Source organism: Capra hircus, chromosome 21 (assembly GCF_001704415.2).
Source record: "Capra hircus breed San Clemente chromosome 21, ASM170441v1, whole genome shotgun sequence".
NCBI classification, from domain to species: domain Eukaryota; kingdom Metazoa; phylum Chordata; class Mammalia; order Artiodactyla; family Bovidae; genus Capra; species Capra hircus.
This window is the reverse complement of record NC_030828.1, coordinates 34,682,423-34,709,509: the sequence shown is the minus strand read 5'-3', so window position 1 is coordinate 34,709,509 and position 27,087 is coordinate 34,682,423. Positions and strand designations below refer to the sequence as shown.

At 42.0% G+C, this 27,087-nt stretch overlaps 1 protein-coding gene across 3 annotated transcripts in view; it reads left to right on the top strand.

Moving 5' to 3' along the window:
• Positions 1–27,087, top strand: part of STXBP6 (syntaxin binding protein 6) — a 270,357-nt gene that overhangs the window by 49,318 nt on the left and 193,952 nt on the right. For all 3 annotated transcript variants that reach the window (XM_018066444.1, XM_018066445.1, XM_018066446.1), the window contains one exon: positions 25,105–25,293. In XM_018066444.1, coding sequence (XP_017921933.1) covers positions 25,105–25,293 — 189 coding nt within the window. The remainder of the gene's footprint in view (positions 1–25,104; positions 25,294–27,087) is intronic.

The following is a 27,087-nucleotide window of genomic DNA, read 5'->3' as shown; positions in this document are numbered from 1 at the left end:
TATTATTGTGCTGTGCTTAGTTGCTCAGTCGTGTCCAGTTCTTTGCAATCCTATGGACTGTAGCCTGCCAAGCTTCTCTGTCCATGGGGATTCTCCAGGCAAGAATGTGGAGTGGGTTGCCATGCTTTCTTCCAGGGGATCTTCCCAACCCAGGGATCGAACCCAGGTCTCTTGCTGTCTGAGCCACCAGGGAAGTCCATAATATTATTACCTGAAAATAAATAAAGAACATGTGCCATCTTTAATCTGTGCTGAGTATGTTGTTGCTACCAAGAGATCAAGGAAAAAAAGGAAATGATTATCCAAATTCCTCAGGACTAAAACCTTTGAACTGCAAAATATTATGATATTTACTTAGCAGAAATAAGCCCATTAAATGGCCAAGAAGCATTAAAAAAGTTAACCTAGAATCGTTTGGCCAGTGTTCTACCTATTTCATCATAAATTTAAAGTGTGAAAGATAAGTTTTGAGAAGTAAAATTCACGTAGATCTGGTACTTTTACCAAGAAAGTTACAAAACTTTAGAAAAAGTTAGCTATTTCTCTATTTGAACTATGTGAGGTGGTGAGAATGAGTTCCAATATGGAACCACTGCTCTAATATATAGAGTAAATCTATATAGAGAAATCAATAGGAAGATCTTTGCCTCATTGAAGCATTTTTCTTTCCATTTACTGAGTTCTGAAAGTAACATTCAGATTTATGACATACTTGGTTTAAAGAAGTTTCAATCTGGTTTGTGTGAGGTTTTTGAAAGGAAAGCAATAAAGTAAGTTTATGGGGATTTCATACACGTTTTACTTCAGAACAGATGTTGGAAATTGGGTAGGCCTTCTAAAAGCAGAAAGTGTGGGTTGATAAACATCCAGGAGAGTCCTAAGGTCATTTTATCCAGATGGTTTGCCTATGGATAAATCCCAAAGATATGTTTTATTCCCAAGAAGCTTATTTTTCAAGAGCTGCTTGATAATTTGGCTACCCCCAAAAGAAAAATAAATCTTTTTTACTTATTTTGGGTGTCTGTGGAAACTAAGGATAATATCTTCTGTAAACTTTCTACAGTGTTGACAATTGGGTCTAGCAGTCCAGGGCAAATTCCTACCTTCTTTCAGAAGCATTCCCAAATCTCCCTATCAGGAATTAATCTACACCTTCTCATTTATAGATTTGTTCATTCATTCAACAAACTATTGAAAACCTGCTGTGTGGGATTAAAACTGTGAGCAAGATAAATACACCACCTGTCTTATCAGAATTCAAGTTTTCTGTGGGACTACAGAATAAATACAGAGTCGCTGCTGTAATGGGTGACGTTAGGCTGCATCAAATCTGGGAAGGCTTCCTGGAGAACGTGTCTTCCAAGCTAAGTAGGAGCTAACTGAATGAACAGAGAGGATCAGGGGCACCACGTCCAACTCTGGGGACAGCTTTGTGAAGAGAGTGAAGGAGGTGAGTGTTTCTGAAATGGAAAGGAGTTCAGAGTGGCTGGAGGGTGGAACATGAGGAGGAGGAAGGAGTGGCAAGGAGAGCAGCTGGAGAGAGAAACAGTGGCTCCACAACCCTGAGAGTCATAGTGGGTTTGGCTCTCCTGATGGCAGATGCTCCATAAAAATCACAGGTTTGCCTCAGTCCAATACACTAAAGTGGGTAGCCATTCCCTTCTCCAGCGGATCTTCCTGAGCCAGGGATCGAACCCAGGTCTTCTGTATTGCAGGCAAATTCTTTACTGTCTGAGCCACCAGGGAAGCCCCAGAGCTCTCAGATGCCTGGGGTAGATTATTTACCAGGCCTGCCTTTTGTATTCTGTTCAGTGGTGCCGGAGGTTGAAATCTGCAAATCCCATTTCCCAGAATGCCTTGCAACTGCTTTCTTGTTCAGTTCTGCCGATGAGAGCCCCTAGCAGGAAATCAGAACGCAGAGACGGGCGAAGGAACTCTCCTGTTCTCCATCTCCTGTCAGACTTCACGGTAGCAGCTGCTCCAGCTCCCTGTGCTTTTGCCGCTCTGTATGCTACCCTGGGAGGCTGCATGCAGTCCTTGGGGTTGCGAAGAGTCAGACACGACTGAGCGACTTCACTTTTACTTTTCAGTTTCATGCATTGGAGAAGGAAATGGCAACCCACTCCAGTGTTCTTGCCTGGAGAATCCCAGGGACAGGGGAGCCTGGTGGGAGGCCGTCTTTGAGGTCACAGAGTCGGACACGACTGAAGCGACTTAGCAGCAGCAGCAGCATACTACCCATGGACCCCCCTGGATGAGGGGAGCACCGGCCAGCTATAAGGTAACCCCATCCAAGAGACCCACGCCACTACTCAGCAGTGGGCAGGTCAGCTCTACGGTGGCCTCTCTGAGTTTCTAGGTTGTTAACCACACCCTGCTTATTTAACTTATATGCATCATGCGAAATGCAGGGGTGGATGAAGCGCAAGCTGGATCAAGATTTCCAGGAGAAATATCAATAACCTCAGATATGCAGATGACACCATGCTTATGGCAGAAAGCGAAGAAGAACTAAAGAGCCTCTTGATGAAAGTGAAAGAGGAGAGTGAAAAAGTTGTTTTAAAACTCAACATTCAGAAAACTAGGATCATGGCATCCAGTCCCATAACTTCATGGCAAATAGATGGGGAAACAATGGAAACAGTGACAGACTTTATTTTGGGGGGCTCCAAAATCACTGCAGATGGTGACTGCAGCCATGAAATCAAAAGACACTTGCTCCTTGGGAAAAAAAGCTATGACCATCCTGCTGCTGCTGCTGCTGCTGCTGCTGCTGCTGTTAAGTCACTTCAGACAGCATATTAAAAAGCAGAGACATTACTTTTCCAACAAAGGTCCATCTAGTTAAAGCTATAGCTTTTTCAGTAGTCATGTATGGATGTGAGAGTTGGACTATAAAGAAAGCTGAGCGCTGAAGAATTGATGCTTTTGAACTGTAGCATTGGAGAAGACTCTTGAGAGTCCCTTAGACTGCAAGGAGATCCAACCAGTCCATTCTAAAGGAGATCAGTCCTGGGTGTTCTTTGGAAGGACTGATGCTGAAGCTGAAACTCCAATACTTTGGCCATCTGATGTGAAGAACTGACTCATTTGAAAAGACCCTGCTGCTGGGAAAGATTAAAGGCAAGAGGAGTAGGGGATGACAGAGGATGAGATGGTTGAATGGCATCACTAACTCGATGGATGTGAGTTGAGTAAGCTCTGGGAGTTAGTGAAAGACAGGGAAGCATGGCGTGCTCCAGTCCATGGGGTTGCAAAGAGTCGGACATGACTGAGCAACTGAGCTGAACTGAGCCACTGAACTGAACCACACCCACTCCCCTTTGCTCCTCCCACTCCCAGGATGGCAGCTGCTTCCCCGAATTAACAATCCCTGTTACTTCTGCTTCCACTAGCTAGTCTTTCAGCTCTCTAATACCTTGTGTCTCCAGTTCCCTACATCTGATCGCCTCTATGTGAAGTGCCAGCCTGGCATCTGTGTTTTGACTGGATGCTGACTGATGCAGTATGTGGCACAGGGACTAATTCCCAGGAAATAAACCTGAAACATGGGCTCCTGGGACTGAGTTGCTTACCTCTTGGATCTTGAACAGTAATAACCTCATGCCTCCAGACATGATCAGTTCAGTGGTTATTATCGAGACAGGAGATGATGACAGTCTGATTGAGGCTAGGAAGTGAGTAGATGCAGGTTTAAATTGTGAAATTGAGCAGGATTTGGCAACTGATGTATTGTGAGGGATCATGGCCTGAATCAGTGGGAGTGGAGGAGGAGGAGGCTTGTGTTTCCGGTTTCTGACTTGGGTGTCTGGTGGTGCTGTTTACTGAAGACAGGAATGCAAGACTAGAAACTGTTTATGGGAAGACGATTTATTCAGTTTTGGACTATTGAGTCTGTGTGTCTGTGGTTTATCCAGGTGGAAGTTCACTGTGTCTGTCTGGGAAGAAGATGTAGATATGATTGGTTTTCAGCCTACAGGTGGTACTTGAAGTTTTAGGAATGAATGAAATTACCAAGGGAAACTATAGAGGGTGGAGAGAAGACAGCAGAGGGCAGAACCCAGAGGAGTAATAGCATCTTGGGAGAGAAAACGGTAGTGGAGAAAGGTTGATTGAAGGCAACTGTGAAGGTCAGAGAGGTTGCAACAGAAGGTCATGGTCAATAGTTCAGGTGCTCAAAAGTTGACTATTGAGTGTTGCTGGTAACTTCTTTATCATACTCATCTGGTCTGCCTATTTTTCATTGTTCTTTATGGGTGATTGTCTTCGAGAATAATGTGGGCCTGGAACACTGCAGCACACCCCTCAGCATCTGGCCTTGATGTTTTACATATGTATATGTCCACGATACGTGTTGGTTGCATTGGGTTAATTAGGTATCTGCAAACTCCAGCTTGTGGACTGGCCACTTGTTTTTGTAAATAACGTTCTCTTGGAACACAGGCTGCCTGTTCATTTATCTCTTGCCTGTGTTTGCTTTCATGCTGTAACAGCAGAGTTGAGGACCTATAACTGAGACTCAATGGCTTCTAAACCTAAATTGTTTACTATGTGGCTCTTTGTGTTTGCTGACCCCTGGATTATGGTCTTGAAGCTGTTTTATGTAAGCTGTTAAGATTGTATCTTTTACCTTTTTTTTAAAAGTCTGTTTAATATGTTTTAACGTGAAAGAAAGTGAAAGTGAAGTCTTTCAATCGTGTCCAACTCTTTGCAACCCCATGGATTGTAGCCCACCAGGCTCCTCCATCCATGGGATTCTCCAGGCAAGAACACTGGAGTGGGGTGCCATTTCCTTCTCCAGGGGATCTTCCCGACCCAGGGATCGAACCCGGGTCTCCTGAGTTGTAGGCAGACGCTTTACTGTCTGAAGCATTGAACGTGCCTTCTTGGGACTGGTCACAGTTTTGTCTTTGGTATGAAGGCAGCAGAGCCAAGGGAAAGAAAAGTTAACAGAGGGTCACAGCAGTCTCTAGCCTGGCTGCGGTGCTGAGTAATAATACCCTTATGAGGAAATCTGCCAGCCCAGAGAAGATGGGACAAGAGGGAGCATGGGCCTTAAAGGCATGCATTTAAGATGGGCCTTCTCAGCCCTGTGATATACCAGCCACTGTGCTAGGTGCCTGGGTTAATTTAGGAGCTGAGAATCTGCTTGAAGACACAGACCCACAAGCAGAAACTTACAGTTGCCAAATATGTGTCAGGCATAGTGATAAAGCTGCACTCGTGGTACAAAAGAGAGGCAGCTAACCCGGCCTGGGGAGAAGCAGCGGGAGGAAGAATGGCCATACTGGGACAAGGCCACCAAGCCCTTGGGTGCTACTGCGCCACGTGGGAGCTGGGAGTGGATGTGGAGGGGAGGAGGTGGGGCGGGAGCTCGACCAGCTCTGGAGTCGGAAGTCCTGTGTAAGAAAGAGAGCCCCTGAGGTTGTGCAGTCATGAGACAAGGCAGTACTCAGAGGTTTACTTGTCTGTCACCAAAGTTTGTCTTCTAGGCATTCTTTTTTATTTTTTAGCTGACATATTTAATGTGGTTTGAGTTTGTGGGAATCATAACCTTGAATTGGTTGATTTCCCCCTCCTTACATAAAGTACAGACTGAAGTCATCTTGCATTAATATGTCTTTTGACTGGATTTGTCTTGCCTGTAGGAATGATAAAAGCTTAGTGAGCTGAGCATGTAACATAGGCGAGGAAAGTTTTTCTGTTTCTTTAGAACTCTGGACTTGCTGTCATTTTAGTGTCCACGACCCTCAATAATGAGAAATTACATATTCAGGTTAATCAGACCATACTCCCCCCAAGGCCTGTGTCAACTCATTTGGCCGGTGTTAGGCCTAACATACGAATAGGGAAAGTGATTTGAAGTTGCTTGCCAATGTTCATTGTTTCCAGTTCTTTTGTCTGCATATAAGAGTAACTCATACCAGTGACTCCGGGAAAATAGCAGTTTTTCATAACCCTGCTTATGAACTGGAAAACCAGGTGTACCCAGGAAGCTCTGGGTGTCTCCTTTCCTTTTCTCTCTCTCTCCCCACCTCCTCTTCTCTCTGCATATCCACACCATCCTTTCCTCAGTCTGCAGGTGGGTTTCCTATCACCTTTGACTTGTGTGTAATCTGTCTTCTTTCAGCCTCTCTCTGCATCATGAGACAAAGCTTCAGCACCCACTAATGTTGGGGCATTTGCTATTTTCTTTTAGAATCTGATTGGCCCAGCTTCTCTTTTTAAGCAAGAGCATATTATAGCTGGATCGACTCTTCCTATGGCAGGGTCCTTTTCCTGTTCCACTCAGCTTGGACTGGGGACTGGGAAGATGTACCCATGTGGCTTATAAAAAACAGGCAGTTGGGTAGCTCCCCTGAGAACCATAAAGTGAGAAGCAAGGCATTCTGAGTTGTGACCTGTCCAATTATAGCCTTCTGGGCTTGGCTCATAACTCACTTCCTACATGTAGTTCCAAAGATACCTTCTTCTAATGTAGCCCAGTCTTCATAGGTAGAAGTACACATTCACTTAGCCTTTCCTAATAGGACGCACTCAAAAGTCATAGTCAGCAGCTGTTACATTGAGAAGCAGTCATGGGACCCCATCAGGAGACCTGAATCCCCAACTCTCAGTGATGTCCATTTCAGCTCTGGTTCTCTCTCAGTGCAGTCTAGCCATCCTGGAACCAACCGACTAAACGTTACATGTAATACTCAACACATCCTATTGTGTGCTCATTTTTTAAAATAGGGAAAAGAAATTTCTACCCCTTAATCTAGCTGTGAGATACATGCATTGGTCATCAGCTCAGCCTATATTCTGCCTAGTGGAACAGACCACACATCCAGTAACAGGCAGCCTCCTGCTGGCACTGGGAGGCCAGATGCTTGGACACAGTAAGATGTATTGGAGGAGCCCTGACGGCTAAGCCCTTGGCTTGCTGCCTTTCCTCTTCACCTATGAAATGAGTTCCTGATCTGTAAACAGCTACTCTAGACTTGTCTTTTAGGCTGTTGATTGACCTGTCTCTTTGGAAACACCGATGCTGTGGATTCTTCTATTTTCTTCCTATGCCTTTCCTTCTGTTTTTTTCCTGTGTCTTTCCTTGTTGAATTCTGGTTGTGGAGGGTTTTTTTTTTTTTTTTCTAATGAGTTCTTTGATAGTTATTGGTGTGACATACATAAAACTATCAGCTCAGTGGCTGCATCTCAAACCAGAATCTTTTTGGGTGTTTTTTTCCCCTTCAGCTCCTGTTAAGAGTTTAGAGCACTCTAATTTTGTAAGAGATAGAGTAGGTATCTATGGGGCTGGGATTTTGTAATCAAGCTTGTTTATCTCTGAACATTCTTTCTTGGCTAATTTCCGTGTGGTTTCTGAGTTAATTGCATAGGGAGAAGAAGAAAAAAGAAAAATTCTGTTTTCCGCTCTGTATTGACATGACTTTTGCATTTACATTTAATCATTTGCACTTCTTCTATCTCAGTCAGTTCAATGAGCTGTCTTTATATTTACATATCATTGAGAACTGTATGATAAATGAGAGGTAGAATTAGAATAGAGGAAATCAGCACAAATAACTAAGTACGTATCAAGGAATGGTGCAGCCATCAACCAACACCAAATAACTTCAAACTAATTAAGGTATTGGAGTGGTTTTTTTTTTTTTTTTTCTTTCCAGCATGTGTTATTTAGTCTTAATTTAGCTTGTAAAGTTTCTGTTCCCAGCCCTGTCCTCTTTCCCTTCAGAGCTTCCCAGCTTTTTGCTGGGTTGGAGTGGAGGGCTTACCAAAGACAAGTGGATACAGGGGGATTTCTGTGTTTATAGGAGCATGTATATACACACATACATAGATAGAGAATTAACAAATCAAATTTGTAACAATGCACAGTGTTAGGTATTTCCTACAAGGTGTAAAACAGATGGTGATTTTCCTGAGAATGATGGTTTAGCATCATGTCATTTATTGCTCTGATGGCACCCCACTCCAGTACTCTTGCCTGGAAAATCCCATGGATGGAGGAGCCTGGTAGGCTGCAGTCCATGGGGTCTCAAAGAGTTGGACATGACTGAGTGACTTCACTTTCACTTTTCACCTTCATTGCATTGGAGAAGGAAATGGCAACCCACTCCAGTGTTCTTGCCTGGAGAATCCCAGGGACGGGGGAGCCTGGTGTGCTGCTGTCTATGGGGTCACACAGAGTTGGACATGACTGACTGAAGTGACTTAGCAGGTATTTTTGAGGTGAACACAAATATCTAAAAAGTCTGCTGCATAGGCTATGAGCAAAAGGCCAGATATAATTGTATTTAAAAAACGCAAGTAGTATATATTTAAGCTCTCTGCATGAAGCTGGGGATCCTTAGGACAGCAGTGGTTATTGAGACCTGTTGACTTGTGTGTGTGTGTGTGTGTGTGTGTGTGTGTGTGTGTGTTGCAGTGGGGTGGATTAGGAGAAGAGAAAGCTGCAGGGCTAGTGTTGCTGAAACTTCCCAATCTTCAGGAGAAACTAGAAGTCTTTTTCTTCTTTTTGGCCACACCTTGTAGGATCCCAGTTCCCCAACCAGGGACTGAACTTGTGCTCAGCAGTGAAAGCATGGAGTTCTCACCACTGGACCACCAGGGAATTCCCTAGAAATCTGTCTCACATAAAATATGCATTTTTATTTTTTTGATTTATTCATTTTTAATTGAAGGATAATTGTTTTACAGTATTGTGTTGGTTTCTACCAAACATCAACATGTATCAACCATAGGTCTACCCATATTCCCCCCAGTTGAACATTCCCCCCCACCATCCCACCCCTCAAGGCCATCACCAAGTCCCAGCTTGAGTTCCCTGAGTCATACAGCAAATTCCCACTGGCTATCTATTTTACATATGATAATGTATATTTCCATGTTACTCTCTACATACATCCACCCCTTCCTTTCTTTCCTCTCCAGCCGTGTCCACAAGTCAGTTCTCAATGTCTGTGTCTCCATTGCTGTTCTACAGATAGGTTCATCAGTACCATCTTTCTAGATTCCATTAAAACATGCCTTTTTAAAATGTAAATGGGCCAAGAAAACTTACTCTTACAAAACTATCCATTGATGACCTCAGTCTATCCACTCCTACTACAGTGAACCGGTGGCAATGAATGAACATTTTAAAAGTTCACCTTTTACCTCCCCTCCCCCCACTTCATACTTAAGACCAAATGGACATCTGAGGAGTTTATATTTCTCTCAGCCACCTTTTTCCTGTAGCAGCTTATCTGACCATTTCCCCCAACACCACACAAGGTACCCGGAGTTTCCCCTTGCTTTTCTGAAAGTGTAGAATGATGCTAAATAAAGCTGAAACTCCAGTACTTTGGCCACCTCATGTGAAGAGTTGACTCATTGGAAAAGACTCTGATGCTGGGAGGGATTGGGGGCAGGAGGAGAAGGGGACGACAGAGGACGAGATGGCTGTATGGCATCACTGACACAATGGACGTGAGTCTGAGTGAACTCCGGGAGTTGGTGATGGACAGGGAGGCCTGGCATGCTGCGATTCATGGGGTCGCAAAGAGTCGGACACGACTGAGCGACTGAACTGAACTAAAGATCTGTGCAGAAATGAGTGTGTACCTGCAGGCAGAATGCTGTACTCACCTTAGGTCCAGCTGTGTCCATCTCTCCTGAAGGGTCCAGGGCACACCCCTAGCACAGATCCCAGGTGTCAGTCCAGGCATATGTCAGGTCATTCAAAGTTAACAGCTTCCATAACTTTCCATCAAGGTGGATCTCCCTGTGTAATCCCAGCAGGCCAACATCATTAAATTCTTTAATTACATTTCAAAGATAGGCTTAACAGAGTAAGCAGCTCCTGATCACCAGCTTCTGAAGGATTAAAGTACTCGCCTCTTCTGGTGCTGTGGAGCAGCAGCGTCAGACTCCTCATTTAGTCACGGGTGGCCTGTTGTCCTTGTCCTTCTCCTTGGCTAGACTCTTTCTGTTGGATAGATCTACCTGGTCTATAATCTCCATCCCTTATGCAAAGCCCAAATCTTGGTAATTATTCAGTAAATGTGTGAAGAAGGAAAGGTCCTGACCCCAGGGGGAATTTCTTTGTTACTCAAATTTTCTACTCAAATTTATTCATCAAGTAAAGGCAAAGACGGAGTTCAGACCTGATCATCTGAGGACCAATCTCGTCTTCTTTTCACCACCCAAGCTCTGTAAGATTGAGTGTAGGGGCAAGTGGCCACTGTGTCCTGGCTCCAGATTCTGAATGGTGAGCTGGATTACTTGTGCTTGAATGTCTGTGTAATTTGTTAATGTGTGACACTAGTGTTAATCTGAGTTAGTCTTAGAGTAGTGTTCAATTGATAGGTTTTTTCCTTCCCTATCAAACATTGCACAGCTGGTTAGGTCAGAAGTTAGCTATTTTCTAGAACATGGTGATTAAGAAAGGGGTTGACATTGAATGACAGAAGAGCTGATTGAATGGGGCAGAATCCTCATTTGCCTATGGACCTTGAATCTGACCTGGATTTGTAGGCTGTTCGGTGGCAACCCTGATGCATAGAGGAGGGATGCCTGCCTTCCCACTCATCCCTCTCACATGGAGATTTCACTGTTGATTGGACGTTGGATCCTAACCAAGTCATTCTAGTTTGTTGCTTCTGGGGAGTCTCAAGTGAACCTGTAGAGACTCTTCAGTTACCCAGTAGGACCTTGTGCAGCTGTGTGTGGAAGTCAGGATAATTCTGGCATTTCTGAGAGCATTTTAATAGAGCACTGATTACAGATTGCAGGCACCTGGTAGTGTTTTTGTACTGAGGCTAAGGGTGCAGTTCTGAAGACAAGAACTGGGCCTGACATATTCCTATTTTCCTCTCCTGTTGTTTCCCAGGGCCTGGAATAGGCACTGAGACACCATTATAGTGGCTCATCTAGGTTCTGGGCATGATTAACATGTGCTTTCAGGAGACCACGTCCCCCTGCCCTCCAATCCAGAACATTAATTCCCAGGCTGGTAATGGACTCATGCCTTTGCCCAGGGCACGTTCTCCTTCCAGTGGCTCAGAGCACTGAGATGGTGGGAGGGGCTCCTGTTAGTTGGGGTCAGCACAGGGGCCTGTGGCTTCGGACTCGGCCAAAACAGTTCTGTGCTTCTTGGACTATCTCAAGCTGTTCCACTTGGGCAGCCATCATTGCTTTTGGACTTAACACCCAAACGAGAAACACAAACTGTGAAAATTCAAGGGAGTAGAAGGTGAGAGCCAAAAGTTGAGGTTGAGAAATATTCTAGTCCAACACTTAATTTCATGCCAATTCATAAGAAAAAGAGGACGAATCAGAGAAGGGTCCCCACAGCAATAAATGACATTTTCTGTCTTTCCCTCTCCCTTCTGACACACCACATGGTCTCACCTTCCACAAACTCAGGATTACTCTCATCACTTATACTTGAAAGAGCGTCACAACAAAGTGGAGAACAATAGTTAGCCCTCATCTTGACCTTGGTACTCTGTATGATTTGGGTATTACCCTCTAGACTTCAGTTTTTGTACGATTCAAGGAAGAGAGTTGAATGAGCTAGAAAATCACTAAATCACTTCCAGCTGTTAAATGTGTAAGCTTAAGAATGCCCACATGCCTACTTGCTCACGTCTTTCAACTGAAGTATAGGCAGCTGATTGGCAGGGCTCCTAACGGTGTCAAGCAGTGGTTGTTGGTTGGCTCATTTGGAAGTTCTTGCTGAGATCTTCCTTAGTGAAGTCAAGTGGATAGAATTCCTCTTGCCAGTTTCAAATGGGTGAAACCAGGGGCTTTGCTGTTGGGGAAGCAGCTAAGGTTGCCTGAAGCACTGGCAGCGGAAGATCGAAGGTGCAGAAAGTGTGTGTGGCAGGAGGTACCAAGGAGGGTCCAAGTTGTGCTTTTGAAATACCAGAGGGGGTAATACAGCTCAGGAAGTGGAAAGAGGAGTTTCCCCTGAGAACAAGCAAAAATCTTTGAAATATGTGCCTTTCATTTTTAAGCCTTTTCCGGTTTGGAAAATAGCCCACAAGGTTCATAAAATAGCCTGGTGGCAGCCATCCAAGATCCTCCTGGGAGCTGACTCCTGTTGTAAACGGCTGGTCTCCAAAGGAGGCTGACGAACAGCTGTGAGGCTTCGGTGGGCACTGTCCTATTTATGGAGATAGAGATTTATCATAAACTCTCTCCACTAACATATTCTTAACTCCCCAGTTTTTCATTTGTGGAATCAAAACAAGCTCTATTCTGTCTAGATTACGTGATCCTATTTGCCAATTTCACAGCGTGACCTGCACACCCAAGATGAACAGATATCCAGAAAGGACTTCAAACTCCAGCCTGATTCGTTATCTTTGTAGTAGCTGGGCAGGGATGATAACTCGTCCAACCGAAAGCAAGGCTGATCAGAGGCAAAACTGTGAAGCAGGTGAATTTGTCTTGATCTACTAGGAATGTGTTTCTATCTCATCTGTCTCTGCCTTTTTTGTTTAATAGGAGATAGTGAGGTAGGCCTAGACTCCGAGGGTCATGCTTCCTAGGTTCAGATCCTAGCTCTGTCCTTGAGAAGCTGCATGATCTAGAGCAACTTACTTAGCTATTCTGAGCCTTAGTTTCCTCATCTGTAAAATGGATTCTCACTCTCCCCCTCCCACATATAAATGTATTAATGGGGACTTGCATATACCAAAGTCTTTTGTTTAATTGTATGTGTCTCCTGTTGGGATTTGAGGTAATGGGAAAAGCTGGGAGAGAATCTTCCAGCGCTGTTCAGCTTATATTATGTGCTAAGTCACTTCAGTTGTGTCTGGCTCTTTGTGACCCTATGAACCATACCCCCAGGCTTCTCTGTCCATGGGATTCTCCAGGCAAGAATACTGGAGTCGGTTGCCGTGCCATTCTCCAAGGGATCTTCCTGACCTGCGTCAGGGATCTTCCTGACACAGGATCAAACCCGCGTCTCTTGTCTGCTGTGTTGGCAGATGGGTTCTTTACCATTAGTGCTACCTGGGAAGCCCATTCAGATTACATTACACAGGCACAAAGTCATGAACTTGACCCTTGGGGAAACTGATTAAAGTTGAAATGGCAATCCTTGGCCCAATCCGTATGAGAAGTTTAATGACCTTATTGAAATCGCATTTGTAAAACTGAGTCTTTGAAGGACAGAGTGGCTTGTCTTTGAGGTTGACGAGGTAAATACGTCTAAGCCTTCTGGATGTGCCACATTGCTTCTGCAGCCCTCGTTGCTCTGGAGGACATCATGTCAGAGTATAACACTGAGAAAACATCAATTACAGAAAACTAACTGAACGATCTGAAGAAATTAAAAAGTGACAATATTCTCCATATAAGGGATTCAAGGAGGAAATGCTCTCAGAATGGATATCCAGAGACTATTTTGAGAAGATTTGCTCTGATTTTTGGATTGTTAGAAAATCTGTAAACTTGTTTTAACTACATTTTCATTTTGTGTACATTTTATACCCTTAAAAAATTGGCCATTGACCATTGGCATTAGGGCTTCCCAAGTGGTGCAGTGGTAGAGAATCTGCTTGCCAATGCAAGAGACACAAGGGACATGGGTTCGATTCCTGGATCGGGAAGATACTCTGGAGTAGGAAATGGCAATGCACTCCAGTATTCTTGCCTGGGGAGACCCATGGACAGAGGAGCCTGGTGGGCTCCAGTCCACGGGGTCTCAAAAGTGTCGGACACGACTGAGCATACGTGCAATGGCTGATTGGCTAGTATTATGTTCCAGGTCTGTTCTGAAATAGAAATAGCTAAATCAAGAGAATTTATAATTTACCTAAGATTTGAGTTAACAAATATGAAAAAGGCTCTTTTATGCTTTTATCTTCAGTGTCAAGGAAGAAAAGAAGCAATCTAATTCAGCAAGCAGGACCAAGCATGGCACACAATTAAAATGTTTATTTTCGTGTTGTCAGTCCTCGTGTGGCTTTGTCCATATTTGGTGGGAATAGATTTGTCTATTATGAGTGCTGTCTATAAACAATGCTCTCAGGCCAACATATTGTTTTGTTAGTTTGCCAGCTAGCTGTTGGGTACCACAATGATATGAGTACTTGAAAATTGCAAAATGCCAACAACTGGAGCTTCTTTTAGTTTGTTTTCCCTAAACCCTCTGTTCTTTCTTTGATGTGCCTAAATTCATTTTTAAGGCCTGCCTCACACTTTGGATCAATAATCTTGTCATTATGCACACCCCAAATTGCCCTTCCCTTTGGTACTTTATTTCTCCCCATTACTGCAGAATTGGTATATGGGTACTATAGAACCAGCATAGCTGGTCCTGGAAATTTAAGCTTGTGAATGTGGAGGTTCTATTACAGAATAAATCCTTCAGCAAACCCTCTGAATGGCATATTCACAGCACCCTTTTTTGTTGTTGTTGGTAATGTTATTTTTTTGGCTTTATCATATCATCTGTTAAAGTTAGGGAAGTGATCTCTAAGGCAGCTAAAAAAGTCCACCCACCATGTAAATAAACTTCTGTAAATATAGGTCCTGTGATCTGGGTGCAGAGTAGGGTTTGTTCTTTGGATATTAAGCCGACAAGAAGCATGTGCTTACTGAACATATAAACAAGGAAAGAGGAGAAGACAATAGTCTAGATTTGTAATTGAACCAGACGTGAGTCACTGGCTTGGAGGATCCTGTGAACGTAATGTCTTCTACAAGAGGAGGGTTAGTATACACATGGAAGAGAAAGCCAGCCAGGTCTTAATGGTATTTGGTAGCCTGATGGTAGAAAAGGCCTTCCTCTTGTCCTTCCTTAAAGAGCTAAGGGTCATGACCAGGGTTGCTGTGTGTGGTTGCACTGGTTTTGCAGTGGTCCTGATGCTGGGAAGGATTGAAGGCGGGAGGAGAAGGGGACAACGGAGGATGAGATGGTTGGATGGTATCACTAACTCAATGGACATGAGTTGGAGTCAACTCCGAGAGTTGGTGATGGACAGGGAGGCCTGATGTGCTGCAGTCCATGGGGTCGCAAACAGTTGGAGACGACTGAGCGACTGAATTGAACACGGAGTGTGTCTGAAGGAGCAGATACAGGCTGACGTCTGACTGAACTTCTGCTCACAAGACTGTGGGCCCTCGCAGGTAGCTGCATTTGCTCAGAGGAAAGGTGGCATTTTCTTCTCACCAGAATCACTTCCAGGCCTGGCTGGAATCATCCACAGCATCTGCTCTTCTTTCTCACAACTCACTGAAGATGTAAATTTATCCTGTTTCACCTTTGGGATTCCCAACACCATGTCTGGACAGGAGTTGAAAAGAGAATAGGGCAGACTGATCATTGATTGGATCTCAATAAAATACATTTTGCTACGCCTTCCAGTTTGGGGAGAAAGAATGTATCTCAAAAACAATTTTTTTTCTTAAGGAACACACGAGTCAAGTTATAGTGGAATAAAATACTGTTTTTCTTTGTGTCAAAATACAGAGATAATCAGATTAACATTTTGGCAGACTGTTTCCGAGAAACCTCTTTATGCATATCAATACACACATATAAGTTTGTATTCATGAGCTCGTTTTCTGTTCTGTAACTTCTGCATTATGTCAGTCATTTTTTCAAATCACTATCTTGAAGTTATTTGATAATCCATTGTTTGGAAGAGCTGTACTTTACCAATGACTTGAAGTTATATGATAATCCATTGATTGGAAGGGCTATACTTCATTTTACCAATGAAGATTGAATATTGATGGGTATTTAGGTTGTTTATAATGTTTCACTCTTAAAAATGGATCTGGAGTAAGCATGCATCATCTCTAATACACACAGCATTTCCTTTTTCTCTAGTAGTGGAGTTGCTGGTTTAAAAAATTTCAATTCAAATACTAATCTCGGTAAGAAAGTAATTATACCTCTTCATAATCCTTAGATCAATAGGGGTGGGTTTAAAATGGCATAGTTTTCCATTCATAAACACATACACCTAAAGAGTCTAATTTACAAGAAGAGCAAACTTTGCAAGATACATTTAGCCGCTGTCTTGATTGTATACTTGGGATTGCGTGGAGGTGTTCTATAAATCATGAAGTGCTGTACAAACCTCAGTGACTCATTACTAGAGCTTTACAGAGCATCTGCCTTGGACTCTCAAAACATGTTTATGGAGTCTTTATTGTATAAATAATTCATTAAATACAGTTCTTTTAAGACAGTGGTTCTTTACCTGGTTATTCAGTAGAATACATCAAAGATATCAAGAAAACAAGTCCCAGATCCTCCCCCGCCCAGATTGCCTGAAACTATCAGGACCTGGCATCCCAATTGATGTCCATGTATACAGTCTTTGTTTGGAATTCCCCCCTTAAGATATTTTTTGGTCTATCTCCAAATATTTTTTTCTAACAGAATGGGGAATGTTTTTAGCTTACATACTTAAAATTTATATTTTTCCTGTTTGGAAGTTTCTGGCTCCTTCTAGGATATTTCTAGCAGATTTTCTGTATGACTTATTGATTTAATCTCAATCTTTGTAAGTCTTGTTAAGTCTCAAATTTGGACTCTTGGCTTGGTCAACCATCCCCATCTAGTTTTGTACCATTGGCAAACCCATTCCTTAGCCCTTGTTGTTTCTACCAAAAAAGAATGATGAAATTGTAGTGACTGCAATGTTCAACTCTGAATGTTACAACCAGATTAAAGTTATCTGTCTGTTCTAGTGGCTTATCTAACTCTCTATTTAGATTCTAATTATAAGCACTTTCAGTTGAGAGTAGTAGTTGAACTGCATGAAAAAAATTGATAGATTGAAACATTAGCCTAATTAATTTATTCTCACGCTTACATGTATGGAGAGACTAAAGTTTTTATCCTGAGAACTGTCTTATCTAAGAGTAAAGTTGTTTAAGTAGAAGTAGAATTGCATATTTACTAGGTTGGTACAAACATAATTGTGGTTTCAGATTGTGACTTTTAAATCCTTAAAACTAGGCTCACATATATCTTTATTAATCAAAATAGGAACCATTACAGTCAACACATTCTTGCCATAATAAATAAGTTTGCTTATACCTGTAGTGTAAAAATCCTTTCTTCAGGATTTGATGAACTCCTGGAAAGCATTTTTTTCCTCCTACTGGTTTGTGGAAGCATTGTCCCTGCAAAAAGTTGTCGAAATGCTTAAAAAGTGGTAGTCAGTTGCTGAGAGTTCAGGTGAATATGGCAGATAAGGCAAAACTTTGTAGCCCAGTTCGTTCAACTTTTGAAGCATTGGTTTGAAAAACTAGGAATAAAACTATCATATGACCCAATAATCCCACTACTGGGCATATACCCTGAGAAAACCATATTTGGAAAAGACCTATGTACCCAGTGTCCATTGCAGCACTATTTCCTGTAGCTAGCACATGGAAGCAACCTAAATGTCCATTGACAGATGAATGGATAAAGCAGTTGTGATGCATATATATGATGGACTATTACTCAACCATAAACAGGAACACATTTGAGTCCATGCTAATGAGGTGAGTGAACCTAGAGCCTATTATACAGAGTGAAGTAAGTCAGAAAGAGAAAAACGGATATGGTGTATTAGTGCATATATATGGAATCTAGAAAGATGGTACTGATGGACCTGTTTGCAGGGCAGCAAAGGCAACGCAGACTTATGGACTCGGGGCCGTGGGTAGGAAGAAGAGGGTAGGACAAATGGAGAGAGTAGCATGGAAACGTAGACACTAACATATGTAAAATAGTAGGAATTTGCTGTACGACTGAGAGAGCTCAAACTGAGGCTCTGTGACAACTTAGAGGGGTGGGATATGATGGGAGGTGGGAGGAGGCTCCAGAGGGAGGGGACATATGTATAGCTATGGCTGATCCATGTTGGTGTGTGGCAGAAGCCAGCACAATATTGTAATTATCAGTGTCAACCGACAAACTTCAACAATGCAAAAACCATGGTTACTTTTGCACCATCCTGGTATAATAATCAGTAACCCTTACTTGAGTATACTTTTTATAAAGTTTATAAATTTACTTGAGTAAATTTTTATAAAGTAGCTAAATTTAACCTCACGTTATCTCATTGGTCTTATGACACCAAAAAAAAAAAAAAAATTGATTTTTACTGCCTAACAAGTTGCATATTTTCTTGCTACTAAGTGATATTTTTTGATTTTGGAGTACGATCACCATTTTTAGATTATCTCTAAGTTTAATGATTGTGTAATAATGTCTGACTTGTAACACTGGGTACTTAAATACTGTGAAGTTTAAGGGAAGCAATTTAACATTTCTCTGATTTGGCTTCAGTATGTATAGTGTTCCCCCGCTCCTAGGCAAGGAAATCAAGTTTCCCTCTCAGGACCTGAAGCCTGGAGGAAAACAAGTTGAATACAGTGAAACTTGAATCATATTTATCCTTTAGAATATCACACTGGACAGTGTAGAGGGACAATGGAAGCAAGATGGAAGTGGTTCCGTCTGGTGTTCTATCACACCACCAGATTACTTGTGTTGTCATAGCCGGTGCCTTAGATGCTCTTTTAGGGGACATCCAAGTCATGCAAACCAGGGATGATGGAGATGCAAACCAAGGTAGAGGTGCGAGGATGGAGAAGATCTGGAGGAGCCCAGAAGTACTGAACTGGATCTGCAGAACTTGGGGATTGGTTAGTTGTCATGGAGACTTGGCGGTTTTGAGAAGCAAGGCGGAATCTAAATTCACTCTTAGGGGAAATGCTCAGTTGCCAGCTAGACACATGCATTTAAAACCAGAAAGGCAGTGGGAGCTGGGTGATCAGTGTCATCTAGTTAAAGGTGAAAGTCAAGGTGCATTTGCGGAATTTCAAAAAGAGCCAGTGTACAGAAGTCCGATCTTAGAGAATAACCTTATTTCTCTTATTTATCAGTTATTTGAGGTCACCTCATTAGATTTCCCATGCACTAGGGGAGACCAGCTAATTCCACCACCACCACCCCATGACCCACCCTGCAAAGTTTTCCTGGATGTATCCCATTCGCCGTTAACTTGGAGACTTCTTAAAACTTAGTATCAGCTGGTTTTGAGTGTATCTAGCTCAGGGTTAAGTCACAGTAACTGGTTTGAGAGGGTGAAGTCTAAAACCAGGCATTTCTGGTTAGTTGCTGGCAGTGGGCATATGATTGTCGCAGAGACCAGATTACTTGTGTTGTCATAGCCAGAGCCAGAGATGACCAGAAGATTGCATGTGAAGTTAGATGAGTCAGTTATCTAATAATCTTAAGCTAAATAGGAGGTACCTGTTTCACCAGAGGTGGCCTTTACCTCTCATGTGAGAAATATTTAAGCCCCATCGGCTGTACCACCTTAGATACAGCTGCAGAATAATCAAGGCACTGTCACACTGCGGTTTTCATGAGTCCCTACCACCCATCCTTGTCTCCTGAACACACAAGGCAAGTGCCAGTTCAAGTACCGGAAACCGAAAATGTTCATGTTGGAGAACGAGAACGTCTTACCTCTCTACCCTTTAACATGTCGTCTGCCTCCTCTGTGAGGTCCTTGGATTTTATGACTCCTCCTGGAAAGGAGGATTTCCTGGCTCTTGGTAGTGGGTGGAGGATCATCTCAGTACAGCAATCGTGTACTGACAAAGTGGTTATGAGTTAGATGGCATAAAGGGAGAAGATACATGAAAAGGCTTGAGGGAGAAGAAAGCCAACTGCGATTAGTTTCTACAACTACCACTTAAGGCAGCCAGCCACTTTGACTTGCAAATCATATTGTAGGCTGGTTTCTTGGATGGGAAAGCTTTGTAATTATAGCCTATAGAAGCTGTGGACCAGGAAGAGAGAGAACTTTCATGGGTTGTAGGGAAGGAAAAATAATTTTACTCTTCTGCATTCTTAGCTGCTAGCTAAGCAAAAGTTGTTCAGTTGTGTCCGACTCTTTGCAACCCATGGACTGTAACCTGAAGAACCCATGGGCTCTTCTGTCTGTGGAATTCTCCAGGCCAGAATACTGGAGTGGGTAGCCGTTCCCTTCTCCAGGGGAACTTCCTGACCCAGGGATCCAACCTAGGTCTCCCGCATTGCAGGCAGATTTTTTATTCTTAGCTGAGACCCCTGTAATAAAAGATTAACAAGAGAAAACCCATCAGAAGTTTATGAACATGTACACCTGGTATGTACCTGGGAGATACCCTGGAGAAATGAGTAATTCCTGAGACAGCTTAGAATGTAGGATTACATACCATCTTGGTAGGGGAGGGAGAGGGGTATAGACCTCTTCAGTTCAGTTCAGTCGCTCAGTCATGTCCGACTCTTTGCGACCCCATGAACTGCAGCATGCCAGGCCTCCCTGTCCATCACCATCTCCCAGAGTTCACTCAAACTCACATCCATCGAGTCGGTGATGCCATCCATCCAGCCATCTCATCCTCTGTCGTCCCCTTCTCCTCCTGCCCTCAATCCCTCCCAGCATCAGAGTCTTTTCCAATGAGTCAACTCTTTGCATGAGGTGGCCAAAGTACTGGAGTTTCAGCTTCAGCATCATTCCTTCCAAAGAACACCCAGGACTGATCTCCTTTAGAATGGACTGGTTGGATCTCCTTGCAGTCAAAGGGACTCTCAAGAGTCTTCTCCAACATAAAAATGATTTTCAGAAAACGTGAAAGGCCCTTACAGGACTTGATGGGAGGTATGACAGTTGGTGACCAAGTATGTCTAAGTGTGTGTGGGCTTCTAGTTGCCTTTCCTGTGACAAGAGTCAGTCTTTCCTCGTGGATGAAACTCCTGGAGAGGGAATTTATGACAACTGAGTTCCTTTGGAGGATTTGTCTTTAGACAGATAAAGGGAATTCAGAGGAAGCCTCTGCCCACATTTGCTGTTTATTCTGGTGCTTTTAGCTCAAAACAATCAATAGACTAAAGCAGCATATTTCTGGGTGGCATGGCCTGTCCCCCTTCAGGATCATGTAGATTGGAGTGACACTGATCAGAGGTGTACCACTGCTGTGTGTTCATCTTGATTTTCTTACAAAGGGCTCCAGCCGTGGGGAGGGCATTGATTTACCAGCAGGAAGACCTAAGATCTGAGAAATCTGCTTGACTGAATGGAGAAAAGAAGTCCTCTGCATCCTCTTCCTGTCCTCTTGAGAATACACTCTTCCATCCCCACAGTTCCTCCTTAGACTCTCAGTTTTTCACCTAATTAGGTGTCAGGATGGCTGCCGGAGAACCAGTTAGAGAGCTGATTACAACTGCAGATCCCAAGATTGTGATTTGGTGGGGGTAAAGGAGGGGCCCAAGGGTCTGCATTTTTGAAAAGCTCTCCTTGCCAAGTTCAGATATGCAGTGAGGTTTGGGAGACACTCATAGATTATTTCTATGAATCTACATTAGTGTCCCTTTTACTTTCTGATTCATTCTCTTCTAATCCACTGTCAATTTCCCTTTCCAGAGTAGCATCAAAAACATACGCATGTACTCACAGGCGTGTTCATGTCCTTGTCCTGAACAAAAATTTTAAACACTTTCTAAATGGAAGGCTACATTTACTGAGTTTCTGCAAGAGTGTCTTCTGTTTTTCTTACTTAGAGAGTTAATTTAAAAATTTCCATTTTAAGTATTCATTGCGATTCAGGCACCAGAATAAGTGATTTGCATGCATTGTTTCATCTAATTCTTTCAGCCCTTCCATGAATTAGGTGAAGATCTTCCCACATGAGTAAACTGAGAATCTGGAATTTTAAGAGGTTTACGCACATTATACGTCTTCAGTTTTGGAAATAAAATTTGAACCCAAGTTTGTTTGATTCCAGACCTTGTGCTCATTGAAGTTATTGGTTCTATTTTTCCTCCTTTTTTTTTTTTTCTCCCTTTTGTTCTTGGCCGCTGAATATCCATATGAAAAAGCAACACAAGGTCATTTCCATTTCTTACCAGTTTTTCAAAGATGAGCAGGATTTCCTATGAGTTTGTTAACACGTGCATATTGCTTTTATTTCTTTTTCTCTTGACAGATTTTGCATAATAAAATGATAGCTTTCTATTTCTTTTAACCACAATTTTAGAAAAGTATGACTCTGAGTTGGAAAAGCAGAAGCCTTGCCACTGTTGGGAAGGCTCTGGTCAGAGAATGCCTGATGACTTTGGGCAGATGACTTTCATCAATCTTCCTAGAAGTTTGAAGCCACTGTGCTACCATTGGCTTTCTTATTCCCACATCCCCAAGTGCTGAGAGATGAGAGACCTTGGAGCTAGAAAAAAGCTAGTTTCTCTCCTTTTAAAAAAAAAAGTCCCTCTAAATTGTAATATCCTGCCTAGCAAAGTCATAGGGTAAATCACAGTGGGAGGAATTCTGCTTGCTAACTTCTTGGAAATCACGGGATATCAGTTAGAGGTCAGCATATCAAGAGATTCTATCATCATTTTGTACTCAGCTAGGATGAAGAACCTGCTGGCAATGATAAGATATCATGATCTGAGCACATCGACCTGGCCACAGATCTGTATTGAAGGATAGATAGAAGGATTTTGTTGTTGTTGTTTAGTAATAAACACCAACACTTTTTATTGTTTATTCTTGGTGCCACTGAGAAAACCTACTTACAGAATTGAAAGCAGGAGAAATTTCTTTAACCAGGGGAATGTTCTTTTTTTTTTTTTTAAATATATTTCTTTCCTTCTATGAAGTTACAGGTATGGATCAGTTATAGATGGACAGCTGTGTTGCAACATTTGTGAATCTTGCATTGGGAGGAATGTTCCATGTCTTCCATCATAAATCATCTGAATTTAAGGGAAATCTTTAATATAATCAGTAGTCAACTCCTGGAGAACCAGGAGCCTATCTTAATTATTTCTTACATCTCTAATACTGAGCATTGGGGTGGCATGTAATAGGTGTTTATTTACCGATTGCCTCATTTGTAAAATTCATCTAGAGTCATCTGTTTTCAACAACTTGCCACACATTCTTCTCCCTCTCTCTTACTCCATATTTGTGTGTGTGTGTATCGATAGATACAGTTTTATAACATGAATATTTTGCTAAATCACTTGATATTAAGTCGAAGATATCATGACACTTCACCCCTAAATACTTTATAACATATCTCCTAAGAACAAGGACATCGCCAGCATAACCAAATGCTGTCATTTCATTCACAAAACTTAGCATTGGTACAATAACATTGCTTAGCATCTTCAGCTGTTCCCCTGTGGCTCAGCAGTAAAGAATCCTCCTGCAATGCAGGAGATATAGGTTTGATCCCTATATCCTATGGGAATGGAGAAGGAAATGACGACCCACTGGGCAGCTCTTTGAGCTGCCGTTGCCGTGTATAGCTGTGTTATTGATCCCTCTGCAGGATCTCCGAACACTGTACAGCGTACATGACCTCTGCGTGTGCACGCTGTACAAACCGTTGGCCTTCTCTGCACCTTTAGTTTTGTCATTTGTTGAACAAATGTTGAATACTGATTAAGATATTGATGATGACATCCAGGATGACTGGAATGATGGCATAGAAAACATTGACTCATTTATTCAAGTTACAGTTGAGTTTTTGGATGATATACAGTTAAAATTGAGATTGACCTTGAATGTAATAGACACAAATAAGCATAATTAAGACCTTTAGGGAATACAGCTTTGGGAAACTAAATATAACATGGGGACTGTGTATGTGTAACTTTGTGGGATTGGGGAGAGAGGAGACCCATTGTGAGTCAGCAACATGCTGCTTTATTTTCTTAATTATTGGGCACACAGTGCCAGTTAACAACAGGAGCATAGCACGTGGGAACTGCTGGGTAACATTTTCAAAATACTTGGCATTGGTCAGATATTTTTTTAGAATTCTGTGTCCGCTTTAGCTTAAGGAAACTGGAGAATTTGTCGAGGGTCCAGAGCATGGCAGTGAGAGGCAGAGGAGTCCTGGAAAATAGGACCCATTGAAAGAGGCTAATAAATAAGGATTAATTACTTAGCTTGATCCAAAGCAGCTGAAGGGTGATTAAATTAATGGTCTTCTGTTGCATATATAGTTATTATGGGAAAGATGATATAATTATTTCCTTTATGAATAGAGTTAGGGAAATAGATTTATATTAGAGTTCAAGGAGATTTCGAAGTGCACCTCTTGACTTAAAAGATTTCTCGACATTGGAAAGATTTCTCAACTGAAAATGGTGAAATCATGGTCCTTGTAGAATGGGAATGGGGTGGGTGCCACCTGCTAGGTAGAGTCAGGTGCAGTTGGGGTGGAGACTGACACACCTTCTTGATCCCATTTTGTGCTGTTCATCTCTTTGTGTTGAATTTGTCATTTTCAGCAAGTAAATCTGTATTCCGTTTTTGTTTGAATTTTTTTCAGTTATTATAAATGTGAAGGCCTTGCTTTTAATGATTGAAATATAATGCATTTCAAGCAAGTGAGAGGTTAAACCACAAATTGAAAATTACCTCAACTGCAAATAAACTTGCTGCTCATTTTTTTTCATTGCAGTTGATTTACAGTGTTTTAGGTATACAATGAAATGACCTTTTACACACACACACACATATATATATATATATACTTTTCAGATTCTTTTCCATTGTAGGTTATTATAATATATTGAATATTCCCTGTGTTATATAGTAGGTCCTTGTTGTTAATCTATTTTATATATAGTAGTGTGTTTCTGTACTTCCCAAATTTTCTATTTATACCTCACCACCCCTTTCTCTTTGGTAACCATATGTTTGTTTTCCATGTCCGTGACTCTGTATGTTTTATAAATAAGTTCACTTATACCATTTTTTATTTGGATTCCACATATAAGGGATATCATATGCTACTTGTCTTCCTCATTCTGACTTACTTCATGGAGTATGATAATCTCTAGCTCCATCTATGTTCCTGCAAATGGCATTATTTGATTTTTTATAGCTAGGTAGTATCCCACTGTGTTTCTATACCGTATCATCTTTATCCATTCATCTATTGACAGCCATTTATATTACTAATAGAGTTTTTGTCTTTTCTGGATATTTGCCTGGGAGTAGGGTGGTTGGATCATAATCTACTGCTCATTCTTGTATGTCTCTTTACAATATTGCCAATTCCAACCTGCCTTTTCTTTTTCTTCTCTAGAAAACTCACTGCGTGCCCTGGTTACTTGGTTGACAATGAGTGCCAAATCTGCGATCAGCAAGGAAATTTTTGCACCTCTTGATGAAAGGATGTTGGGAGCTGTCCAGGTCAAGAGGAGGACAAAGAAAAAGATTCCTTTCTTGGCAACTGGAGGTCAAGGCGAATATTTAACTTACATCTGCCTGTCAGGTAATAAAAATGATATGAATATTATTAAAGATGTCTTCTGTTTTGCAGCAGTTAATTCTAGTATCCAGGAGGGTTACAGTTCACGGCTTGAAATGGCTGCCTTCCACTCTTTGCCTGTCTGTTGTCTTCCTTGATCCTTGGAGACTCATGGCATCTTGACTTGAGGTTGCCTTATATGCAGAGGTAATGAAGTGCAGTTTTAATGTGTTTTCCATTTCATTAAGAGCATCTGTTTGTCCATACTTTCCCTTCACTAGGGCCTTGACATAAAGTGGGCTATCCTCTTGAGATTTTTGTTTTAGAACGCCTCCTTGTATTTGGATAATTATTACTACCAGCAGCCTGAGTTTCACGGACTTCTTTTTTTCTTTTTCTCAACAGTTGCCAATAATCAGTAATAGTTGGTCTCAAGATAAATATCGACACCGTATGGAATGTGAGAAAGTAGCTTCAGCTCGTAAATCACAGCTTTGCCCAACAGCTGTTCCTTGTCAGGAAGAGGCATCTGTTCCATTAAGCTTAGAATTTTGTGTGATTATTATTATTTTTTTCCTCTTTCTGTTTGTGATTGTAGGAGATCTGTGGAACTTACTGTGGATTCATCCCAAGTTTTTTTGAGATAAAATTTGGATAAATTTTCTATGGAGCTCTGGGTGATGCTAATCTGAGGACCTAGAACATTTGTAATGTTTCTGATATTTCTTGTAACTGGGCAGTGGAAAAATTAGGCTTGCCTTTATTCATTTTTTTTTTCCCCTAAGTTTCTCCAGTTGTGGCTTGGGAATAAAACTTTATTTTTGGACCCATTTTTAGCTTTTCTCTTTTTTTTTTTTTAAGAATTAAGCCTTTGCTCATTTCCTTATCAGAACTTATTTCAGGGTAGCAATAGCTTTTTTCCAGAAAGAAAATGTAAAGATAACAGTAGGACTATGCCTTAGTTTAAAATGAAATGGAAACAGAGAGCTGTTTGGTAAGAATGCCTTCTCAGTGGTTAGAATGAGGATTGACCCTGAAATACTGGTTTTTCTTTAACCCCAGTAGTGATTAGGTTAATAAAATTGGTGATGGGAAGATATTTGCATTCCTTTAATGTGCTGGGCAGTGCTTGCTACGCAATAGGGACTCAAGACTTCAGTAGCCTCTCCTAATACCTTCCTAGTATTTTGTAAGTGAGGTTCAGGTCTTAAAAGTATTTTCACATCTTTAAATTTCAGTTCTGGAGTTTTTGCTTGTACTGATAGTGACTAGAAGGCATTAAATTAAATTTTGTTTTGTTTTTGGGCTGAGCTGAGCATGGGATGAGCGTGGATGCACAGTGATTCTAATTTTCTTGAGCTCAATTCTCTCACCGTTCCCTTGAGATTTCTTGAAGACAGGTAGGTACAGAAAAGGTGGATGAAAAAAGGGCATTTTTGTTTTTGGCCTCACCCAGGTGGCATGTGGGATCCTAGTTCCCTGACCACAGATTGTACCTGTGCCCCCTGCTTTGGAAGTATGGAGTCTTAACCACTGGACCACGAGGGAAGTCTGAAGAGGATGGTTTTGTTTACCTTTAAGGCACATGCTATTGTCAGCCTATTGCTGATCATGAAGTTGGTAATGTTACCTGGGTCCTCTAACCTCCTCCTCTCAGTGAAAGACTTTGACCATTTGCCATAGGGAATAGTAACTGGGGACTTACTGGGTAACTGCGTTTCCTTTATAAATTACCAGGACCTTCAGGTTGAAAGTCTGAAACTATGAGACTTGCTTTTCTGTGACATTCTAATGTAGGAGAGTCTTGAGTTCTGAAAG